The 25,835-nt window shown below is 39.3% G+C and overlaps 1 protein-coding gene across 1 annotated transcript in view; it reads left to right on the plus strand.

Annotated features, from left to right (window-relative positions):
* Positions 1-25,835, plus strand: part of LAMA2 (laminin subunit alpha 2) — a 437,413-nt gene that overhangs the window by 308,843 nt on the left and 102,735 nt on the right. Inside the window, exons 37-42 of the mRNA XM_090032537.1 lie at positions 2,492-2,603; positions 6,059-6,221; positions 8,615-8,825; positions 10,976-11,092; positions 12,898-13,061; positions 19,593-19,731. Of these exons, the coding sequence (XP_089888663.1) occupies positions 2,492-2,603; positions 6,059-6,221; positions 8,615-8,825; positions 10,976-11,092; positions 12,898-13,061; positions 19,593-19,731 (906 nt within the window). The remainder of the gene's footprint in view (positions 1-2,491; positions 2,604-6,058; positions 6,222-8,614; positions 8,826-10,975; positions 11,093-12,897; positions 13,062-19,592; positions 19,732-25,835) is intronic.

The following is a 25,835-nucleotide window of genomic DNA, read 5'->3' on the forward strand; positions in this document are numbered from 1 at the left end:
TTATGGCAGCCCACATCTGTTTGCTAATGGCAGAAGAGCTCAGTCAGTATGAAGCTGCCCAGGCTCTCCAGCTTCCCTAGGGCTGGAACTCCTCAGGCTTGTGAGACCTGGTCCTGCACACCCAGAAACTCCCAGACAGAATCAGCCTCCTGCACCCTTGCTTTCCCATTTACCCAGACATGTCCCTCCAATGGCACATCTGGATAAGCAGCGAAAGTTGGGATTTCAGGTACACGTCTGCAAGCAAGGGCTTCCTACTTACAGGCATGCACCCTGTGCAGTGCACAGGATATCTCTTTGTAGGAGATTTCTCCAGGTGTATCTGCAACCTCAGAGTTTGGGGATCTCCCATAGGAGGGGTCTTCTGTCCCCCATACAGCTGCCAGGAATGCACACTGGGTCATTGGCATACTTTCCTGGCAGCAGCTGTATACAATGGATGGGGGACACCCCCATTGGGACATCCCCCCACTTAGCATTTGCAGGTTCACCTGGGGAAATCCATTGCAGAGGGATTCCCCCGTGCACTACCCAGGATGAGTGTCTGCAAGTAGGGGTTCCCTGCTCACCCCAAAGCCCTGACTTTCACTGCTTACGCAGACACATCCCTGGAAGGGATATGTCCTTGCAGGAATGTGTCTGGATAAGCAGGGAACCTGAGGCAAGTGAATTACAGATGAATTTCTTCATTCTGGTTTATAAGCATGGAACAGGGAATAAAAGTTTCCCCACTCCATGGTGTCAGGTGTGCGTAGAGGAAAATCCTTTGCAGATTTCCCTGTTGGCACCTGCAAGTGTGGAGGGGGAACTCCCATTTCCCCCTCTGCACTTGCAGACATGCATGGGGAAATCCTTCTGCAAGGGACTTCCCAGCATGCATATCTGGAAATGCAGGGTGGGGAGGGAACCTTGCTTGCAATTATGCCTGTGGGGAAATCCCTAAAGAGGATTTCTCCCGCTCCCAAAGATGGAAGGCAAAGCAACCAGGGATGTCTGTAGATGTCCCTGGAGCGTGATCAGCTGTGCTGCAATGTATCATGGAACAGCTGATCATGCATCACTTGAGTAAGATGTCAATTTCTAGCCTTAGAGCTTAAAAAATGTGATGTGATTATCCAGTAATGGAGCCTTAACTTGCACAGAAATGATATTCTAGTGGTCAGGACGAAAACAGACGTCCTAGTTCATGTTTTCTACACAGTTCCTACTTCTGTGTACTTACACTGTTTTTAACATGGATTATTATGAGGTAATTACAGTAAGGCAGGTCATGAAACTGAACCAAAATCACCTGTGGTTTAGCTGCACTGAAATGTATGTCATTTCAGTGGCAAATTTGGCATACTCATTTCAAGTACTGAAAACAATTATATTTTTAATGGATTTTCTATACAATTTTTGTACAATAGCAATAAAAAATGTTCCCCTGGGCAGGCTGGGTAAAATCCGGTGAGTACAATAATGATCTACACAGAGCCAGTTGGGACAAGATTAAGAGTTTTTTTTGAAGTGGCATTATTTTCCCCTAGCTACATGATTGCAGTGCTTTTATAATTGAGAACAGGGTTTACATAGCAATAGCTAGACAGATTTTGATCTTTCCTGAGATCACAGAAGATCTTCCATTTTTTTTCCCATGAGTTGGAAAAAGCACATTGCCCTGTTTCCTAGAATCTCTCAAAACTACTTTCTGGGAAATCAGGCCCCTCACTTTTCTCCATAAAGTAGTGTTTGCAGTTTAATATATTAAGTGTTTGGAAGACATAAAGTAACAATGAGCAAATCATCAAACATCATATTTTCAATTTGAAAACAAAATCAAGAATATTAAGATTTTTCCTCCTGGCCATGCTTTTCAGATATATAATTGATGTTCATCTTTATATTGGTGCTGTTATGATTCAATAAAGTCATAAATCACATACTTACTCATAGTTAAAGTGTATTGATCACTCTAAAGTATTATATGCAAAATATTTCAAAGCACAATAGTTACAAGAGTAATTCTCCCGTCTCTTTCTCTTTTTCTTTCTTCCTGTATTAATGTATTGATTTGAAATACCTCCAGCTTATTGAAACCTCTAGCTTTTTATTACCCTTCAAGGAGGGTACACTGTACTTGGTCAACAGTAAATCACGAAACAGTGAAACCAGTGGAAAGCACAGGCTGTAGCATCCATTAAAATCTTTTGAACAACATTGGTTTAAACAAATTCAAAGAATATTCTCATCCTGATTCCCCTTGTTTATTCTGCCATATGACTAGGGTTTCCAAGAACCCAAAATAAAGTTTTTACATAATGGAAGAGGTAATAAAATTTAATTCTATACTTGAGCAGAGCATGTCATTTCCAGTACATCTGATCAATAATTCATTGATTGCCTTTTGCCTGAGGAAAGGTTTGCAAGCAGATTCAGCCAGTCGTAATATCTCCTGGTGCAGTGTTGTCATGTCCATTAATTATACTTTTCCTGATTTTTGGATCACTAGGCTACCAAGGTGACGGCAGATGGTGAACAAACCAGGCAGGATGCTGAGAGGACTAATGACAGAGCAAAATCCCTTGAACAGTTCATCAAGGGTACACTCCAAGCTGCAGAAGGTATTGAAAAAAGAAAAACACGCCAATTGTTCCTCAAGGAAACTGAAGGGTATTAAAAATAGGGACAGATCAACAATGAGAGAGAGAGTTCATTAGCTGAGGCATATCATGTGATTTGAGTGTCAGATTAAGAAACTTTAATAAAGTATCTGTAGATTTCTGCAATCCACAGGGTGCATTTCATAGCAATAGTTTGAGGATCGGTAATTATAGGCACAGAATAGCAGGACATTGATTGTGTTTCTCCAGGAATGTTCCAGTTCTTGAGGAATGCCTATTATATTAAACAACTAATGGGATGCCTTCTGCTTTGCATTCATTTATTATCTGAGGCAGTTAAAAAAAATCATTTGAAAAAAAAAGGTCTCATGTAGTTTTAGTGTTCCATTTTGTACTTTAAGGCAATATCTTAATTTCTCAAAAATGACTTTAAAAATACATTGCTGCTTGCTGCTAATGAACATCTGCTGCTTGAAATTTGCAAAGGACTCCTAGCTTCAAGCAGTGGAAGTGAGTGAGCTCTTCTCCCTTGAGGACATGATTCCCTGCACCTAAAAATGCAGTTGAGAATCATGAGAGAGAGGATCTGAGCCCACTTTATGCAGAACCTAAACACTGTCCACATCTATAAATCAAGATAAGGATAAAAACACTTTAAAATGCACTGTTTCTTAATCATTAACAGGGGTCCTAAGGACTCATCCTCTTTTCTTGTTAAAGTCTTCTCTGTGCGACTGATTTCTGTGGGGTTATATAGGTATTACTACAAGCAGTGTGTAGATGACTATTTTAAAAGAAAATCTCCATTATTTACTACATTTATTGTAGATTAATTTTATATTACCTTGAAGGTTATGAACCCTAGTATACATCATGTAATAATACTAATCCTTAGTTCAGATGATCTTTGGAACCTGCAACGCTGGCATCCTGAAACAAATTTAAATCTATGTTAAAAGCAATATAAAAAAGCCCTCAATTTACAAAGAGGTTTTAAATAAAATTCAAACTGGGTTTCCTGCACCTCAGACAGAAATGAGTTTGAAGTCTGAGATGATGTATACATTTTGTCTCAAAGTTTCCATCCAGCATTTAGGCTTCTCCCCAAATGCCGCTCTCTTAGGTTTTCGGGAACAACTGGAAACAGAGTTAAGATTTGGGATGGGGAGAAAAGAAGGAGGAGGGTGAAGCAAATCAATGTAATGTCTCAGAAGTATAGTGAATAATTTTAAAAATCAATGTTTTTAACCAGCAGCTAAGTCAGTTTTTTAAATATGCTGACGGCATCTCTTTTTTCACTGCATGTTATTGTCTATTACCAGCTAATCAATACTCAGGATCCACTATCATTATGATACTTATGGACACTTTTTTTCCTTGCAGGTACAACAATACAAACCTGATTGCAATGGTTGTATGGATTGTAACTGATGTTAGGTACTAAATGTCATGAAATCATGAAGTTCCTGAAACCCTGAAGTTTCCTGATTAGTGAGGAGTTTCCTGTAGTTTTTTCCCTAGGTGGAACAATCCATTACAGCAGGATGCTCTTTCAATAAAAGTATTCATATAAAATAAAAAGATGAAGGATAATAGCTAGAAATAAAACACGCAAATGATTCTATTTACTATATATTCATGGTTGGAGTGCCTACGGCAAAGAAGGGCAAGAAGTACTATCCTTTCTTGCACAGTTCCCACTGATCCTACTAACAAGATGGCACCCTTCTGATTTAAAAGATATTCTCTCTGATGTGAATGCATTTATATAAGGATGGTGCATGAATTGTCACTTACAAAAAGCCTGCTACCATATGCATCAGTTCAAATAACTAAAAAAAGTATTTAACACAACAAATGTATTCCTAAATAGAAAAAAATGCTTATTCTGTCTAATGTACTCATATTAGTGTAGGAGATAAACATGCAATGAGTTGCTTTTCCTGTGTATGTTTGCTTCATCTCTGCATACTCTGTTCACAAATCCTTTTCCATGGGGCGATTCAAAATATCTGTACCTCTGAGCAGTTTTAAGTAACCATCTTTGAAAATGTAATGCATCATTCCAATTTCTTTTTTTTTCTTCAAAAGTGAAATGTATCCGAAATCAGACAGGGACTATCCAGTCCTTAGACCCTTGGAAAGGATGCAACTCATGAGGATTAGAAAGCTAAGATAAGGATCCTTTATAAGGAGATTTATGGCATTTGCTTCTAGCTCTGGTGCAGAGCTGGGCTTTGTCTCGTATTGTATTGTCTAGTCTAATAAAATATTAATGATTTCTTAAATTTATTATTGTAGCTTAAATAAATAAAAATAGGTTGCCTAGACCTAGCTTCAGGCCTCCAATAATGTTTTAAAATAACAGTCCTCACAGAGAATTATTTTCTGCTCCCATAGGCCTCACATGAACATACAGATTAACCCCCGGATATTCAGAACCACAAAATGTACTATAAAGATGAAAAGAAAGCTTCCCTCCCTAACTCAGCTCTAACAATAAACGATCTTTTCAGTGCACCTTAAAGTTCATATAATTTGTTGGAGGTATCCTGCCTTCAACCCATAGAGCTGGACCCAGAGTAAAAAAGGAATTCTATAAACATTCTGAAAAACATTTTGAAATAGTTTTGTTGCTAGTTTAGTTCAAGATGTACAATTAAATCTTCAAAAAGTCCTTCCAGGACTTTTTTCCCCCCTTAAGTGTCTTTGCCTTTCATTGAAAAATGGCACTCAGTGTCCCAAATCACTGAGGCACTTCTAATCATGTTGCCCATAGCTTATTCTAAATATACAAAGGTGTATTATGGTATAAAGACTTATTGGCACTAGTAGGAGATACCCTATATAGAAGTTTTGCCCTCTCAGGAGTAATGTAGCTAACCGAAGCACATGAACCTAATACTTCTGTACCATACCAGGATGTATTCTCAATCTCCCTCCTTTTCTCCATCTGTGTATATCTAAATATAAACACACAAATCCACTTGCTCTATCTCCATTTTCAGAGAGGGCTCTCACTCATTTATTCTTCCTGTCACTATTAAAAGTGCATTTTAAAAATAAAATACTTCAAGATAGTCTTTTAAAAGTCGCTCACATTTCATTTCTATTACTACTCCCGCCCATCCCCAAAATCAAGTGTTCGGTGTCCCAAATCATCCTGTGACATTCCAAAGGTTTGGTACAAATTTCCCCTATATATTTCTTCCCCTGTATATTAAGGCTCCTCACTTTAATTATTGTGCCTGAAAGTGAAATACAATAAAAGATTTGATGGTACATATAACATTTTCTCATTTGTTACTGATCATTGGATTAACTGCCCTTTATATTTCACAGCAGGAATACCTACTGCAAATTGCATTCCATTTGATGATGGCGATGTGCAGATGCTTAAAGCTTCTGTGTCATGTTTATTTACTAACTCTCTATATATTTTTGCCCCCCTGCAGCTGTAAATGAAAATGCTATAAAACTGAATGAGACACTCAGAATCCAAGACAAGACCCTGGAGAAAAGTCTTCAGAGTCTGCAGAGTGATATTGATAGAATGATGGCAGAGCTGCGGAGGAAAGAACTGAATGTGCAAGAAGGGGTGGCTCAAGAGGAACTAAAGTGAGTAGAAAGGCCACAAGTTTCAGCCTTACGACAGTGAGAGCTGAGTCTTTTCAATGATTTCAGTCCATTCCCGTGAGATTTTAAAACTTGGAATTACATAACTACAAGGAAAAAGAGATGCTAATATTTCACATCAATTTTGCAGCATGCAAATTTGGGGGAGTATTTACACCTGTATAAAATGATCTTTTAGCATTCATAAGCATATTTTGTATCATGTTTATATTGGTATAGGCAAAAAAGATCCAACTCTACATAAAAACTGAAAGCTTGATCAGTTACTGCTCTGTAAAACAAATGATGATACTGCCCTTCCTCTGAAAAGTATTATATTAGAGCTAAGTTAATGTAAGAATTATGTTATAGACATGATGGTCCAGAAATTGTGTGAGGGGCAAAGACTTTTTAGGGTGATATCTTTAATTCGACCAGCTGTGTAGTTGGGATAAATTTAGACAAGCTTTTGAATGCAAAACATTCTTCCTCCGTAGGACAAGCTGAGGATTTGCTGCCTGAAAAGTGTGCTGGCAGCCATTGTCCCAGTAAGCATGGGGCTCAGCCTTGCCCCTACTACAGTGGTCTAATAAAAGATATCACCCTTAGAAATCTTGCCCATCAGAGCTAGGTAATGCTTAATTGTTGATCCTGCAAGATTCTGAATACAGTGGCCTGATGCAACCAGGAACCTATGCACATGCTTGATATCCACAGGAGTGGGATTTGAGTAATTGTGGATTGCCATAAATGTTGTCTGTAAAATATTTATCCAGGCCATTTCAAGAGGTATTAAATCTTACCGAATAACAGCTTAAATAACTTTTTCCTGGATACAGTTTTTATCTCTAGATGATGTCATAAAAAGTGACAGACACAACTTGATGGCAATGCATTCTGCAAAGGAAGGAGACAAAAATTGTCATGTTTTGAAAATATCTGAGAACTCCCTCCCTTCCAGAAAATAGTACATTGCAGGAAAAACAAAAGCTTTGAAATATACTGGTTTAATGGCACTGCAAGTCTTTTGACTACTTTGAAGTAATTACTCTTGTCGGCTGTTCAGGAAGATAACTTTGGACAGTGATGTATTCTGGTTGGCTTGATTTTGACCAAATACACAGAAGTAGCTGAAGTAGACTCTCCTCTTATTCACTGTGAAGCTCTAAATGCTAAGTGAAGAAGATTATTTTGATTATTTCCTTTGAAGTTCAGGGTTCGTGATGTTGCAGTCAAGAGAACTTCACTTTTTCCCTGCTTATTTTTATTGTTTATTTGGAAGTAAGACCCAAGGCTTCATTTGTTTTAGGCTACCAGAAGGGTAGACTAAGCACTAGCTCCTGGAATTATATAAGACCTGTTATTTAGAAAGGTAAGATTCTAGCTCTTCTGTTTACAGGGAAGAGGTAGAAAATGAAATTTAAGGACTCAAATTCCAAGAGGCAAATGAAAAGTATTCATCCTAGTATTTTTTACAATTTCATGATTCAGTCGATATTATGATTTTCTGAGGCCTGATTTACAATGTTTTTTAAACAGTACCAGCTACTAATCATGAGTCTTCTTTCTGAATATTTTCATTCTGATGTTGGGTGGATATCCAGAAGAGCACAAGCTTAATATAAGACTGTTTCAATAACTGTGCCAATGATATAGGAATATCAGTAAATAAGACAAGAAATTGAACAAAATAAATCCATTGGTTTGTACTTGATTACCCTTACATTATAAGGAATTGCCCATTTACCTGCAAAATAAAAATAACACTTCTAAGAGAAAAGGTACTTTCCATTTTCTATTCCATTTAAGAACACATATTTCCAAAGCATGTTTTATGTGAAGTATTTTCATTGCTGTAATGGGTAGATCACAAATATTCTAGGACACTTGTGGCAAAAGAAAAAAATAATGATCTTAGACTGACTATTGCAGTTAGGCCTGAAGCTCTGCTCTGAGGCAACTTCAAATCAGGCATATCACCACTCTGTCCCCTACATTCAAGTTAATGGACCACTTTGTGCTAAACATCACATTTTAATGTGAATGAGAGAATGTTTTTAGACAAGTGTAGTATTTCATAAAAACTCACTTCAACAGTCAGATTCCAAGAATTAGTATAAAAAGGTCTTCCTTGAAGGATATTTTTCACCTCCTAAATTAGACCCAATAAAGAATTTTAATTAAAAAAACCCCCCAGAATCCTTGAAATAGGTCTATGATTCACTTGTCAGTTTTATTTTATTAAATGTGTTTTTTGAGAGACCTTCACCTTTTATTTAAAGAAAATATTTCTTATTTATAAAGAGTTTTATTTATAAATGCATGCTATTACTGGATGTAGTGAGAGAGAGCTAAATGCCTAGATTTTGTTTCTGTTTTGCATTGGGGACTGGCAGAAATGCAGAAGATCTTTTGAATAAAGTGAAGAAATTATTTGGAGAGCCCAATGACAAAAATGAAGAACTCAAGAAAGAAGTCAGAGACAAGCTGGCAGATTACAGTAACAAAATTGAAGATGCTCAGGCTCTGCTGAGAGAAGCTACCAGTAAAATTAGAGAGGCTGATCGCTTATCTGCAATCAACCTGAGAAACATGACAATGGTTGAAGTGAGTACTGAAAGGAAAATCCCTTAAGTATCTTGGAGGTCAGACCAAAATCTGGGAGCTTGTAGTCCACTAGGATCTCTTTAAAAACCATGGAATAAAATTAAGAAAGGATTATAGGTAGTTCTTTTTATTTCCTCAAAATCAGCAATTTATTCTAAAAGCAAGGGCACTGACTAGGGCTTTAATTTAAGAACACCACAATTTTGTTTTCAGAAGGATATTTAGAAAATATCAGGTAGATGATACCCTTGGATTCCTATCACACATGAGGTGGATGTCTTCCCAGTATAAAGAGCCTACAAACGGTCTTATGCAAAATTTAAGCTCTGTGTGAAGGGTTTAAACAAGAAACCTATTAAAATCTTCACTGTCATATATTTGCATCTTCATACTTACAATTTCACCTCCTTCTCTGACCACTAGAAAAAAATGAATTGGGAATATGAATGTTAAAGAGTAATTAATCAAACTATATCCTCAATAGTTAGAACCTGTTATAAATGATCTCCCTAGTAGCAGAGGGGTCTGCCTTTGATTTAATTTTAATTGCAGAGACTTGAAGAGCACATTATACTGTACATTAACAAGCATTTAACCAAGATAGAAAGAGCAGAGTGAAACGTAAATGAAGATAAATGTTTCAGACTCTGTTTATATCTCAGTGAGCTTATGCCTAATGTATAATGATGAGGTTAGAGTACCAGGACCTCAGCTTTCATCACAGATTTGTGGGCTTGGTTGATTTACAGAGATACATACTGTAAAGAAGTGAAATCTCTCTGCTGGACATTTCCCAGAGGAGAAGGCAGGAATGATGGTGGAGGGTCTTAGTCAATGGGAGAGCATCCAGATGAGCACGCATATGTGGTATGTGGCACTGCAGACCTCTGTGGCACCACAAACCACATGTGCTGCACATGCAGGTGTTTGCCATGCTGCTCATTTGTGCTGTTTATTTGGAGATCCTAGTGTAAACAACAATAACCCATGCCTGAAAAAAGCGGGGCGGTGCATGTGGTGGCAGTGTGCACCACCTGAAACTGGAGTCTGGTATGCTCTGGAAGCTGGCTACACTTCATGTGCCAGATCACTGCCACTGGAGATCTGGGAGGACCCCATGATCCCAGGTAAGGCTGCTGGGGCCGGCCCAGGTGCTGACCTCAGCCTTCCCCACCCCACCCAAGGCAACATGCCACGTGCCAGAGCACTCATGTATGTATGAGTGTTCCCCGGGGACAAGTAACAGTGGCACAACTATGTGTCACTGCTATTTGTCCTCAAGAAACGCAACTGCACACTCATCTGGATGTACCCTGGGAGTTTAGCCAAGGTATCTGAATACTTTTAAAAATCTGCTCTAGACTCTTAAGTCATTCCCAAAATAAGTTAATTGAAATACCAGAAAGTCCCCCCTCAATCAAGGCCCTTGTCATAATTCTGAGGCTATTTCCAACTTTTCTGCCTTTTTCTTAGCCAACAGCTATTATAGTACTTTGCTACTTATACTAACTTGGCCTCCTATGTCCGTTTAAACTTTGTTACTTACTGAACATATATATGGTATGGCAACACACCTTGTCCTAGAAACAAAAATAGTGCTCTTCTTGTTGTGGAAAATGCCTGTTAGCTGGAAAACTGAGTGCAAAGGTTGCTGCAAAATCATTATTTCTTGCTTCATAAATCAAATGAAATAGTGCTGCCAAAAAAAGAAAAAGAAAAACCAACAACAACAAACTGGAAACTTTTCATAAGTGTAGAATCAAAATTAAACACAAGTATGAAAACTATTACCTGTGTATTTAGTAAAACTGCAAAACAGTTTTGAAGCTAATTTTCTGTGGAGACTGGGGAAAAGTAACAACATCAAAAAAGAAAGTGAAGGGCCTCAGGGGAAGGACTAGAATTTCCTATCTTTCTAACTCATTCCACTGCAATGTTATAGGCAGATGCTGCTGATTCTAGATAGAAAGGAAGATAGATATTGACTACTTTTGCCACTGAGACATGCTTTTATTATTGTTGCTTTAATGTCTTCAGAAGTTTAGAGGTTTCACAAAGGTACCGCCATCATGCTTGTATTTGAATTGCCTTTGCACTCTGCTGTACTTTTGCTCAGCTAATCTGCATCTTTGTTTGGATGCATCCTATAGAAAAAGAAACAAGCTGTAGAAAAGGGGAGACATAACATTGAAAATACTCTAAAAGAGGGGAATGACATCCTTGATGAAGTCACCCAGCTAGCAAGTGAAATCAACTTAGTTGTACAGGTAAGCATTTTTTGAGGGTAAGTAAAATGCAGTATTATTCTAATGGTATAGTAGGTATTTAAGGATCATGGCAGATGGTAATTGCATAATAAATTGTAGTTTGTCACACATCCAGCTAATTTACTACATGATAAAATGGAAACCAGCCACAAAGATGTCCCATATTTCATGTGGAACATCTTTGGGCATTTTTACATGTGCTCTGGGAGATGCAGCACTCAGTTAATTGAGTCTACTCCAATGCACTAGATTTCCAGTGCATCAGAGCCAGGTCCCTGCACATGTATAGGAACCCTTTGTGCCTAGTTTCTATAACATCTTAATTTGAACATGTGGCAAGGACTTGATGGGTGCATGGATTTAAGCTTCTTAGCCCATTGGCTCCCTCTTCATAGTGCCTGTCAATCCACATCAACAGTCACATGATTAGGATCTATCCCTGATCCCTAATATAGTGCATTCTGCAAGGCTGTGTCCTGTAAAGTTACAGAGTTGTTCAGATCAGGGTTCAGATCCTGAGCACCATTACGCTAACTTCTGCCAGTGTGCTATATAACAACTGATTTAATTTAGCCTTTTTTATCAATGCTAAAATACTTTAAAAGTAGTCATTTTTTCCATTCTTATATGGGTAGTCTAGCTATAAAAGATACATTGAAGTGAACCAGACTGAACCAGGTTGACCCAATCTGTCTGTATTGTACTTACAAACACACTCTTTACTCTTCATGAATCCTGTCTGCTTCTCTAGGCATGATAGTAGATTTCTACACTTGAATAAGGATTATAGTCTTATCAGAGTAGGTACATTTAATACTCATTAGATAAAATGACTCCTGGAGTCCAACCAGAGTGTAGCTTACTGAGCATGCTTTGTCCACTCATCCTTGCTTACATGTGCACAGTGTGAGGGAAACAGAACTGCAAACAGCTTACATCACAAAAAAGTTATGTTATATAGCTAGAACAATGCCATTAGATGCACAAAGAGGAATACAGAATTCTCCCATGTGTCTTTATATATGGGGACAAAGTGGAACAACAGTAGTGCCTATGATTCTTTAGGCATGTGGATAAACCTCTGCCTTAGTGCAATGGATTCATGAGCAAAAGTGTATCTGAGGGTGTAGACACTCAAATGCTTGGAGCCCTTTCAAAAGGGCAGCAGCTACTACATTCTGATTACTGTATGTGAACAAAGTGAGAACAATTCAAATGAAGCAAGCCTTCTCCCACTTTAACACCCCTTCATCCAGGGTTAAAGTTGGAGCTGTTTTGTTACATTTTAGTTATTCTTAGATCATTCACATATAACAATTATAATGTACCAGCTGCTGGGCTCCAAGCATTTAAGTGTCCACAACCTCAGATACACTTTTGCTCACGCTAATGCTGGAGTCTGTCAACCATACGTGGCAAAAGGTCTAGTTTTTCATAGGACGTGGTATTTTACCTCCGGATATCATCAAAGTGTTGTATAAATTCTTATGTATCCATAATTTAGCGAAAAAATACAGTGCAAGTGTGACTGGTTGTATATAAAGTGAAGTTTGTTATTTTTCTTTTATCAAATGCACACAGTTAAGAGACAAGGAAGAATTCTAAATTCAAGAGAGGACTTTTTCCAGTGGAATAGTAGCCTATTTTTCTCCAAATTTCAACTGTCTTTCATTTTTTCCTCATTAGCTCACTGAAATTTTCTTAAATGTCAAAGAATATGTGAAGATGTCTCAGGGGGTAATATATGCAAAGGATTGTGATTTTTGCGATCAGCTGCTTAAGGGCTATTATTTTGTGGTTTACAGAAAGTTGAAGATATTGGGAAGAAGATGCAACCAATCACTGATGAGCTGACAAATAAAATAGATGATCTAGCCAAAGAAATTAAAGACAAAATGCTTCGAGAAAAGGTGTTACAAGCTGAGAGTCATGCAGCACAGCTGAATGAATCATCTGCCATACTGGATGGGTAAGACTGACATTTGTTTATACTTCTAAGACTCTTTTAGCCTGATATTTAGAATTGTCTTACAGGAATAAGAAGGGATCACTTTCAGACACTGGTGTCTATGATTATGAACATACAAAATTCCAATACACTATACCAGGGATGTTCAAACCCTGGCTCATGGGCCAGATCTGGCCCATGGCTCCCTATCATTTGGTTTGCCAATTCTCAGATTTCTGGACCCATGGGACCCCAGGGCCCTGCAAGCTATATTGGGCACCTGATCCAAGCATGTAAGGCTGGAGAGTGGGGACAGTATTGAGCCCCAGGGCCCAATCTCAGTTTAAGGGGGGGTAGGGATTCCAGGCCCCCAGGGTCCAACCCAGCATGTAGAAGTGGGATGGTGCTGTGCCAGGGCCTTGGGGGCTAATCTAATTGGGAGGGAATGGTGTCATCTTCTGAAGCTCAATCCTGGTGCAGAGGGTGGGGAAGCACCAGATTCCTAGGGCCCAATTGCAGCTCAGGGGCCGTACTGGGCATCTGAAGCCCAATGCCTGACCCTGGTTTGCAGGGCTCAATCCTGCCCATGAACCAATCAAAAGTGCCAAAAGGTTAAGTACCATTGCTTTGTACACTGTCCAGTTTGAAGGGCTGAATTTACCTTTTTTTAAAAATGAGATATTAGAAATTAGGCAGTTGACTTCGGTTATTTCTGACATAAGAAAACCTCTGAAAATCTGGTACCTAGGGAGCGCTAACACTTTTGCAGTGCAGTTAGTCATTTGGAATCTTTGTCCCCTATGCCTTGCACCCTACACACTAGGGCAGTATGGGTATAAGACACACTCATTTGGGTTTGATATAGAATTTTAACACACACTTTTGCAGAGCCACACATGACCTCACAAACACCAGTCCCTTTTTTGTTGAAAAAAAAATTGTTCCCTTTTGATGTTTGAAGGTCTTTAAGTCTTAAATATGTGCCACTGCAGCTACTGGGATAAAAGGCCAAAATAAATATAACTTGTAAAGTAACGTGACAGTACTTGGAAATGTGTTTCCAAGAGTTTGGATAGATTGTTGCTTACCTCTATTATGTTATTGGTAAAGGATCATACAGCTAATGTCATAGCCATAGTTAAATAATGTGGTGTGCAGCAGACATTAGAGAGGCTGACATATAAATGTTGTTATTAAATAAGCACAGTATGTAGCTTAACAGCCCCACCCACACAGTCCCCCCACACCCACCCACATCTCCCTACACCTCTTCCCACCCCCCTCCTGCAAACCCCACATCCCCCTATCACACACTTATCATGCCCATGTGCCAGAAGGATAAGACCTGCTGGCAGGAGCTGTGGCTGCAGGGGCAGCTGCCCCCACATCCTAGTTAGTGAAGGGGTCGTGGGAGCTCTAATGGTTCTATGATAAGAAACCAAAAGCAAACATCAAACCATATAGATATTTAGAATTTATTTTATTATGATAGAGACACTGGGAGGCTTCCAAAATGCTTTAACATTGTAAATATGTAAGTAAAACATTGCCCAACTGATCTCTGTCGGCCTGTCTGTCTCTTTCTCTATCTATAGTGGTTTTTTCTTTTAATTGTGGAAGAACATAGATTTTGGGGTACTTTAAAAAGTGAATTCAGGATTTTTCCCAGTGGGGGGGCAGGCAGGGAGCAGGCGGGGTACCCACCCCTCCCAAAGCAGCCCCCTCAATGTTCTTCACCCACACAGCCCCAGCTTCAGCCCCCATCCCTACTTACCTGGGGAAGGAGCCCGGGTTCCGGTCACCGAAGCCTGCAGCACTCCTTGCCCCGCATGGGCTGCAGTACCAGGGCAAGGGACAGCCTTAGAGATGCTCTGGCTGGTTATCACAGCATCTTTGTAGAGGACCAGAGCCTCCTGTTGCCTCAGGGCTTGGTCGGGATTTATGCCCTGCCCTGCTTTTTTTGCCCAGGTTTTATTTTGGTACCTGGATTTCCAGGTAGCAAATGTTGATCCTGTGCTGCAAATATGCAGCGTAGGGAATGTATTTTTGCTCCCAGTGTCCCAAATTCCTTTGAGATGCTGCAAATGGCATGTGCACACTCACCTGGACGTGCCCTCCGGGGTTAAACTGCAGAGGTATGAAGCATAGTTTAGGTGATGTCTGTCTGCATTTTATACTGGGTAGCCATTTACTCAAGTCAAACAAGTTGTTACCTTCTCACAGCCACTTAGTGGTGAGTCATAGTAAAGCAGCCTACGGTCTGGGCTACCTCTGATAAACTGAATGTCCATCAGTTATATATCCCAGAATAATTTGTGTCAGTGCACAAACCTGATGCACATTATACTGGGATGTGATTGTCTTTCTATGCCCTTAGGTTTCCAGCTCCATATTAAGGTTCCTAAATAAAAGTGGCCTGATTTTCAAGATACCACCAACTTCTGTAGGATTCATATGTCCATAATACTTTTATAGCATCTTCTAGATAAATAATATAATTTATGATATTATTTTCAAAACAACACAAATAAAAGTATTGCTATCCCTGTTTCATAAATTAGGAAGCTAAATCTCAAAGAGGAATAATGAGTTAGTTGCCCAAGATTTAATTCCTGGAAACAAACCAAGGATCTGGCCCCCTTCCCTAGCACAGTCTTCTACTGTTGACCATCTCTTTTTTTAAAGCTGCTACATGGACAAACTCTTTTAAACTCCCATAATAATTCAGCACAGCTTTAGAATAAAGTTATTTTTTCCTGATGCCTTCCTTTCTTACAGATAACTAGCAGGTTAAATTATGAAGGCTTTTGAGCAGAAGCTTTTAACTGTTGTCCCCATGCCTGAAGATAGTCTTTTTGGGAGGAAAAAAACCCATGAAATTTCCTCTGATAAAGTATTTGGTACCTACAAAATTATCAGCATCCTAGTCAGTGTAGTCACACTACATGGATGCTGTGTTTAATTTGTTTTAAGGGAGAGATGTAAAGTAATGGTGAATTGAGCCTTCTGAATAAAATGTTTTTGAAGACTGCTGTAAAAAGGAAGTAGAATTTGAAGAAGATGCATACATTGTCTGATTAGGACATGGGTCAGTTTTGTGCTACACCTCCAGGTTTAAGCTATCTGAGTGATGCCACATCCAATTTCTGTATTGTATACAGATAGATAAGTGCAAAGACACAGTCCTTGAAGGAGCTAGGTAAAGAGGTGAAAGAAGTTTACAGGAATGGGGATATTTTTACCTCTATAATGAAAGGTTGGCAATGCTACTTTGGCTTTCTTTAACTGTATTAAATAGGCATTTCTTCTGGGTGCATCTCTATAGTGTCTTAACATAAGATGACAACTTAGCCCTTGGGAGGTCATGGTCTCCATCACTCATGATAATGTATTCTTCACTGCAGTGTAACAGTACCATGCAAATGATACTTTTATCTGCTCTAGATATGCACTGCAAATCTCTCAGAATATACAGTATAAAGGAAAAATCAAATGCATTTTAAAACCTAATCTTTAATTAATAACTGCAAATTGAAGATAAAGCTGTTTACTTCATGTACAGACATTAGGGGGCAAATCGTGCTCCATCTAGTAAATGATCATGTGTGACCCAACTCTTCCTTGTTCAAGCTCATAGAAGTTCACATGTCTATTTGCATAAGGCATCATCATCTTAGCCTAAAGGCTAAGTCATAAAAAGTATACATTTTTAGGGACTCAAGCAGAATGGAAAAGGATCACACTTAGCTACCTAAGTCTGTGTAGGTATTCTTCTTAGGTACTTATATAAATGGCATTTGAGCACCTCATAATCTTTTAAAAATATTTATTCTTAGAACTAGACCTGGGCCATTTTTTTTTTCAGCCAGTAGTAGATTCACTGAGAAGTGCCATGTTAGTCAGCCCACTGAGCCCCACAATCTCCCCCACAAAAATCGGGGTGGTGTAGTAGGAGGAGATAATCTAGGTTTCCCTCCATTTGACAGGATTGGAGCCATCAATTTGAGAGAGTACTTTAACTACAAGATTGTCAGATTAAGAGGGATAGACAGTGCTCTTAATCTCTCCTGATGATTCTTTTACATTTTGTTTAAATAAGAAAATAATTACTGGAGCGGGGGACCAGAGAATCATTTTTTCTTGCTTTCAACCTCAATGACTATTTCAAGTATTTTATACAATATGTGACAGCTCCAGGAAGATGACGTGAAAAACTCCACTCCCAGCCCTGAATAACCTGGTGGTTAGAATAGTCTCCTGGGAAGCAGAAGATCCAAATTTAAATCCACTGTCTGATTCAGGGAGAGATTTTGAAACAATGAACCCCAAGTCATTCAGGTGCATGTCCTAATCAGCAGGCGGTAGGGTTTTCTGAGGTATGTCTTCTTAAGTGCCTGCTGTTGAAGCTGTACCACTTCCTATAAAGTACATAAATAGTTGCTCAAAGAGCAAGAGACTGAGAGAAATTGATTCACTAGCTTGGTGCTTAGGAACTCTACTGGGAAGTGGGACAGCTGCGCTCTACTCCTTGCTCCAGTGAATATGGAAATATGTGTTATAATTATGTCTCATTTAAATCATAATGATCTTTAATTAAACATTTCACATGAAATGAGCATTTTCTTTTGGTGAGAAAAATTGAAAACTTAATTCAGGTCAGACAGAAGAGATTTTCCCTACCCTCTCCACCCCCAACTAATTTTTTCATTTGACTACCAAACCACAAAAATGGGTTTCATACACAGCTCTGTACACAACTACTTTTTAATCCCCATTTGACAAAGACACAAGGAAACTAAGGGTGAGATTCACTATAGGACTTAAAGTCTAAAATGGGACTTAGTGCAAATGAGTAATTCAGAGAAGCCCCACCTAAATCCAGGACCCTTAAGACATAAATTTATACCATAAAGCCTTATTTATTGCCTAAAATTCAACTGTTGCACATGTTCAGAGGCCCTGCTGTCTTGGTCAATTAGATTGCTTAGGCATGTGAAAGGCTGTTTGGTATTCACAAAACAAGTGTCTTTGTGTCTCAGCCCCCTGAGGAGCACGCCTGAGATTCACTCTGAAATTCTCAACTAGGGTGTCTTGATATCTTTTAAAGGGCGCCACTGAGTGCTGCACAACATTAGAACTGCTAGGTGTGCAAACATGATTCATGCAATAAACTCAGAGGGTGCATCCAGATGAGTGCACAAGTACAGTATGCGATGTCACACACACCACACATGCAGGCATCCCTTGCACTGCTAATTTGCAGGGCAGGGATGTTTTTTGACATCCCAGTGTAAAAAAAACCCTGCACTAGAAAAAGGCGAATTGGTGCAAATGATGGTCATGTGCACCCCCCAAAACTGGACTCTGGCCAGCTAAGGCATGCTTCGGCTGCTGGCCAGGCTCTGTGTTCTGGATTGCTGCTTCTGGAGCCTTGGGAGTTCCCTAGGACCCCAGCCTCCCCTACTCTGCCCAAGGCAATTTGCCACACACCAGAGCAAGCATGCACGGGTGTTCCCTTGGAACAAGTTCCCTTGGCACAACTGTGTGACACTGTTGTTTGTCCCCAGGGAAGTGCATGTGTTTGCTCATCTGAATGCAACCAGAGTTTTCAAACTGTAGTGTTAAAACATTCTGCCCTTTTGAGTTCTTTGAAACAGAAGAATTGCTCTGTTCTTTTTCTGTAGTCACAAAAAGAATGGAAACTATGTACTGGCATTTTCTGAGGGATGCCTCAAGTCTATTGAGGGGTACCTCAAGTCTAAAATGGTTGAAAACCACTGAGTTAACTGGTAGCTTTGAGATCCACTTCCATGCCACTTTTAGTCAAATATGAAGACCAGAAAGAGGTAATGTCTGTAGTAGAGTCTAGAGGTCCCCTTCATATAATAACTTAGTGATTAGAGCACACAATTGGGAAGTGATTTCTTGGCCTCTCCTGAGATGACAGGGGTTCAATCCTACATCTCCTACAGTCTAGGCCCTAACCACTAGTTTAGGGATAGGAATATTCTTTCCGCTTGCTGAAGCTTTCTAAGAAAGGAAGTCAACAGTCATAAAGACAGAGAGAATAAGCAAGAGGAAGGATGGCTGTGTAGTCCAGGAATGAGTGCCATCACCTGAGATAGGATAATCCTAACTTCTAATTCCTAGTCTTCTCCAACTTCCAAAAGCTACATCCCCACTCCCCCAGATAGGCATTGTATCTGCTAACTGTTAAATGCAAAATGTATAAGCCATCTTTGAAGCAGGTACTGGAACCCAGGACTTGCCCCTACTCCAAGGGAAGTTTTTTTCCTCAGAGTCATAGGACTTGTTGCAGGACTTCTGGACTCTTGGCCTAATCATTGAATGGTTTTCTATAGAAAATAACGCAAATAAAATTTGGGTCTCATTAAACATTGCTATCATTTCAGAAACCGCAAGTATGACATGGCATTCTAGGGCCAATAGTTAGAAATCTGAGCTATTGGGAATCAAAATAGCCATATGGTTTGTTCTTTAAAGTTATATTGGAAGCTTTTAATAGAATGCTTTTCCTTTCCATTCTACCAGAATCCTTGCTGAAGCTAAAAACCTTTCGTTCAATGCCACCATAGCTTTCAATGCTTATACCAACATCAAGGATTCTATTGATGAAGCTGAAAAAGTTGCCCGGGAAGCAAAGGCTCGTGCAAATGAAGCTATACAAATGGTAAGAAAAATAAAGTGTTTTTGTTGATTTCCCTCTTCTTTATAAAGACAAGAGATTCTGTAGAAACAGACTTTTCTGTATATACACAAGACTTCTACAGCTTTTTTCCATTTTGTTCTGTTATTGTACTGACATCTTTCCCACTGCCAAAACCCCCCATTGCTGATATCAGAGAACATATCTTCATGCAGCATTTTCATGGTTATTACTATCACTATGTCCCTTCTCATTTCTTTTTGGACTCCCTTCCCTTTGCATTGTTCTTGGACTCTTACATGTCCATACATATCTCTCCACCCCAACTATGCCAGGACCTTCTGCACTGAAGTTTGGAGTCAGAAATAGGTTGGTTTTATATATTTGATGAATACATATCTTATTTACGTGTTTAATAATGTTTAGTATATACTTCTAGAGATATTTCTAGTTTAATAATCTCCTCATATACTAGTTCCAAAAAGAAAAAGAAAAAACCTACAAAATTACAGGGCCACTCTCTGCAACAAGGGCATCAAAGGAAAAACAAACCTGGACATGATAGAGCCATTCCACTCTGGAAGGGGGATGAGCTTCATAAAGTAGGAATGATTCTTGGAAACTGAATGGGTGAATATAATAAACTACATAACATTATAACAATAAAACTTATTTTCTGGTCTCTACTAAATTTCACATCACAGAATAATAAACTGCATGCACTTTTCAAGAGGATTCCCAAAGGAATTTTTTTAAATGGATCACAACAGGATGCTACTTCCTCAGTATCACTTGTACAGCATGTTTCTCCACTACAAAAACACATCATAGATAGAAAAGGTTTTGAGTGTTTCCATACACTTTTGGTGTGCCATGCAATGAAGGAGTTAAGAATTTATATATGGAGGCAAATAAGGAAGCAACTGACCTGCACCTCAGGTAGAAAATAGTTCTAAAGATGATGGAATGGCGTGAAATTGAAAGACCATATACCAGCTAAAGAAATATTGATGGTACAAGTAGATAACAAAAGGAATACAAATGTCAGAGGATTCAAAGCATTGGGAGCCCTGTGAAGGGTTATGGTCTAAATGTTCACGAAGGGGTAAACAATCTAGAAATCAAACAAATGGCATCCCTGTTTTCTTTTATTTAAGTTGTTGGCTTATATTACAAATAACTCTAATTCCTGAATTTCTTTACTGTGAAAATGGCACCCCACATATTGGTATGTCTTAGCTGCGTAAAAAATTGTTGCTTCTATTGTGAACTACTAATTATAATACAACAGCACAGAAATTTTGGGTTTATTTGGCTGACTAGAATTTAATACCTATAACTTTGCTTTAGTCCTTTGATGACTCATAAAGTCTGAGGCAGACATATTATGATGGTTGACAAGGAAAGAAGCAACAAAGCAGGCAATTACAATATGACTACAAAAGGGCATACATCAGACAGGCAACGAACCAGATGATTATACTATGGAGAGAAAGTGGCTAGACAATTTGTAAGGGGAGAGAGAAAGGAGATGGACAATGTTTTATAAATAGATACAAATGAATAGTGAGGAAAGAGTGCAAATCTTGATTAAGGCAGCCTTTAAAGCATTTCCATGTTTATGGATTCATTAGATGTAGTCTATTTATATTATATGCTGTAAGTCTACAATGGGCACCAAACTGATAGAGGAGTAGGGACATGGAGGTAACTGTTTTATAGGCAATTAGTTTGTAAGAGAGAAGCCATGCTAAGTATTTGCAGGCACCTATACACATACAGAAAGGCTGCTGTGATGCAGACTCCAGCAGACTCAATTAATTGAGTTGGCTAGAGCATGGTAATTACCATGCTCCAGCCAACTCCAGTGTCACATGTATCAGTGTCCCCATGCTTAAAAAGTGGTGGCAGGGGCACTTTAACTAAATTTTGTTAGTTAAAGCACCCCTGCCACCATTTTTCAGCACAGGGATGCTGATATACATGATGCTCTGGGCACTTTAATTAGAGCAGCTCTTGGAGCACCCCCCTCCTACTGCCAGAGCATGTCCATAAACACCCTGCCATTCCATCCTGAAGTGAATACAATTAAACGGTGGTTTTCAGCCTGTGGTCCGTGGATGCCTGGAGGCCTGAAGACTATGTCTAAAGGGTCTGCCAAAGATGACTGTGATCATTCAAAAGTATGTGAATACCCACACTTACAATTCAAAGGGGTTTGCATCTCCATTCAAAATTTTCAAAGGGATCCACCTCTCCATTTGAAGTTTTGTAGGGGTCCACAAATGAGAAATGCTTAAACACCACTGCAATAAAATACTTGCTTCTATGCAACACAGATTTTTAACTGCAACTTTGTGTGTGGTCCCATTAGGGTTTAAGTTACTTTAATTGGAAGGATGTTTTATCATAAAATTAAGTTGATAGTGGTAGAAGCTGGCAGTAGACAAAGCTAAGAAATATCACAGTAGCTGGAAGCCTGATAGATTACTAGAAAGGATAAACCATATTAAAAATATGACAGAAGTATTCCTCCCATGCTTTATATGAAGGTTTCATTCTATCCTTTAAAAGAAAAATAAATTAATCACAGATGAAGATCTTTAGTGTTCAAGCAGTTTTCCACAGCCCATTACTTAGATGAGATGGCAATGGTGATCATGGTAACTGACTGAAAGGACAAATCATGATAAAAGATTTGGCTTCCAGTTCACAGTTTAAAATTACATTTTCAAAGGAAGACTTCAAATATGCCTATTTTGTGTGTGTGTTTTTTAACATGTTAATATATTTAGAGTAGAATAATTTAGCGGCTTTGAAGCTAAAACAAGGGGCTAGGTGTTAAATGGGTCCTAGTCCCAGCTCTACTAGTGACTTTTTGTGTGTGAATGAGGTTATCGCTGTGCCTTTTTTCTAAAAAATGCAAACAAGGATGTCTTGGAATCTTAGGTATGGGAATGACAGGAGACTTCATTTATTAGCCACGTTTATGTAAAATGCTAAGACGGAAGACCCTGCAAAAATACAAAGTATCTTTATTATTTCAAATTTGTTTAAATAATTTTAAGTTGCTTTAAATAAACCTTTACAATTGAAGTTATCTTTGAAAAGCAGGTCAATATATCTAAAGCTATGACTGCATTCTATGTAGAGTACACTTATTTAATTTACAGTTAATTAAGCCCCAGGTCTACAGAAAGACAATTTCCCTAAAGGGTCTAATCAGAGTAGATGTTTTTAGATGACTCCTAACAGACACCAACAGAACGTGGGTCTTCACAAAACACAGCAGCCAGGGCATTTTCATTAAAAAAAACAGCTAGTGGCCATGTGGTAGCTCAGTAAAGGGAACACCCACCCAGAATGTGGAAGACTCGGCTGGGTTTGAGAGGGTTCATGCCCAGGCCTCCTACCACTCAAAATAGTACCATAACCAGCCGACAGGTAGAAGGAACACGCTCAACCACTCTGGCTACCACTCTGCCAAATTATTCAAAATCATGGGGACAGAGAGAAGGTAAGAGTGATGCAGCCTAACTATGTAGCCCACTTTTCAAGGCATTTACCATGAGTTTATTATCTATACATCCTCTATATGGTTTAATAAATATTTTTTCTTGAATATTAAATATTTATTCAAAGTTTGCCCATTGAATCATTCATCATTCCCATGGAATTGCAAAATTAGGCCATGCATTTATGCATCGTGAAATTGTAGCTTTTAGGATTACTATATTTACTTGCATACCACATGTGGGCATACCACATATCCCACTTTCCCCTGAAATAAGTCCTCCAAATTTGGGGTGCATGTCTTAAGTGCAGAAGCCAACTCCCACACCAGAGTGGAGGCTTGAGGGTACTATAATAGCTGCTGGGGGCTGCCTCCATGCTGGACATGCAGGAGGGGGAAAGCACATTCCTCAATGTCACTCACTCTCCTCTTTCAGCTAAAGCTTTAGCCTTCATAGCTACTGCCAACTCAGCAGTGGCTTTGAGAGGGTTAAAGCTTTAGCTATTTGGAAGGACAGTTGGTATTCAAGAAAATGTGGTTTATTTTTACCAAAGCACATGTAAGTCCCAATCTTCAGTTGGGACCCCACCATTATAGACATTGCGTATTTACAGTTCCTAACCCAAAGATTTTACAGTCTAAAGAGACAAAACACACAGCTAATAATAGAGAAAATGTGGAGGCACAGAGAAGTAAAGTATTTGGCTCTAGGTTACTGGCACATCTCCTGAGTTTTGGTTCCTCGACTATTCACTGGACCACACCATCTTTCTTTTGTCTTTTACTTCTGTTTTATCACATGACTGCTTCAGTTAATCAAAATAGAGTATCACATACTATTGGCTGGCAGCTTTATTAAATCACAAAGGAGTTTATCATCACTCAAAATTGCCCACGCACCTGAACATGATGTCACGCACAGTCAGATATTGTTAATGTCTGTGCTTTTCACTAAGTCTATATCTTTCAAGCCACAAGCCAGTAAAATGCTCATTTTGCATAAGATGTCTTGATTAACTTAGAGTTTTTAAGTATCACATTTCTTCTTCAATAGACTTTTTAATCTGTCCATCTTTATTTCTTTTTTTTTTAATATCAGCATTATGTACTTTAATATCAGTCTGTAGCATGCGTCACTCAGCCCTAATTACTGTCCGTTACTCATAGTGTGACCATACATCTTGGTTTGGCCGGGACACTCCCCAGTTCCATAGCTCAGTGCCAGATGGTTGTTCAGAAGTCCTGGGTTGGAGCCTGGTGGGGAGGTGGAGCAGTATGTTGTGCCAGGCAGGTGGTTGGACAGAGACCGCTGGTGCTCTGTGAGAGTAGTCCCTTTATTTAATTGGGGATCAAGTAATGATTGTGCATGAATCATTCTTTTTAATGAATGTTTGGGCTTTTATCTATACCTTATGGGCAGGGCTTGAATTACACTCTGACTCTTGAGGGGCTGGAGGTGGTGGTGGCAGCAGTGGCAGACAGAGGCTGCAGGGCAGCTGGGGCACAGGCTCTAGACAGCTGCAGGAAAAAGCATCCAGCAGCAAAGAAGGAGAGGAGCCATTTTTTCCCCACACTAAATAGCAGTTTCTGCCTGGATGCCAAGGGGGCTCTTGTTTCTTATGCAGGAGATCTCATCTGTTATGGGGGGCTCAGCCCCACCCCCAAGTCACCCCATAATTTGAACCCTCCTTATGGGGATTGTTATTATACTTCAACTGAGTGTTACTGGATGCTAAAAATAAAGTCTTAATTCTACAAGGAGTCTCTCCTGGCTCCAGCATTGTTTAATATCTTCATTAATGATTTGGACAATGGAATAGAGTGTATGCTTAGTAAATGTGCAGCTGATACCAAACTGAGAGGAACTGCAGATACTCCAGAGGGAAGGTCTAGGATCCAGAATGATATGGATAGACTGAAGAAATAGTCTGCAGTCAATCGGATGACATGCAGAAGATGTGCAGAGTCCTGAACTTGGGATGGAATAAATGCAAGCAAGCACAATTACAGACAGAGGAATGACTGGATATGTTGCAGTACTTCAGAGAAGGACCTTGGGGTTATAGCAGACCAGAAGCTGGATATAAGACAGCATTGTGCCCTTGGTGCAAAAAAGGCCAACGGCATACATTGTTATATTAATAGGAGTTTAACTTGCGAACCAAGGGAAGTGCTTCTTCTGCTTTATTCACCACTTGTGAGTTTTACCCCAGAGTAATATATCCAGTTTTGGGCCCCATGTTTCAAGAAGGATGTAGACAGATTAGAGAAAGCCCAGCATAGAAAAACAAAAATGGTTAGGGACCTGGAAAGCAAGACTTATAAGGAAAAACTGAAACAACTATGGTTATTTAGCCTGGGGAAGAGAAGACTTGGGGGAGGGGAGGGGTTGATACCAGTCTTCAAATATGTGAAGGGTGATTAAAGAGAGGATGGAGGTGGATTTTACTCTGTGCCAAAGGGGATGGGATTCAGAGCAATTGCCTCAAGCTACAGCAGATGAAATTTAGGTTGGCAATTAGAAGGAACTTTCTGACTACGAGGATGGTCAAGCATTAGAATGGGCTACCTGGAGAAACTGGAGAAGCTGTGGAATCTCCATCCTTGAAAGTTT

This window comes from Crocodylus siamensis, chromosome 1, assembly GCF_052110815.1.
Source record: "Crocodylus siamensis isolate JL-2025a chromosome 1, ASM5211081v1, whole genome shotgun sequence".
Lineage (NCBI taxonomy): Eukaryota > Metazoa > Chordata > Crocodylia > Crocodylidae > Crocodylus > Crocodylus siamensis.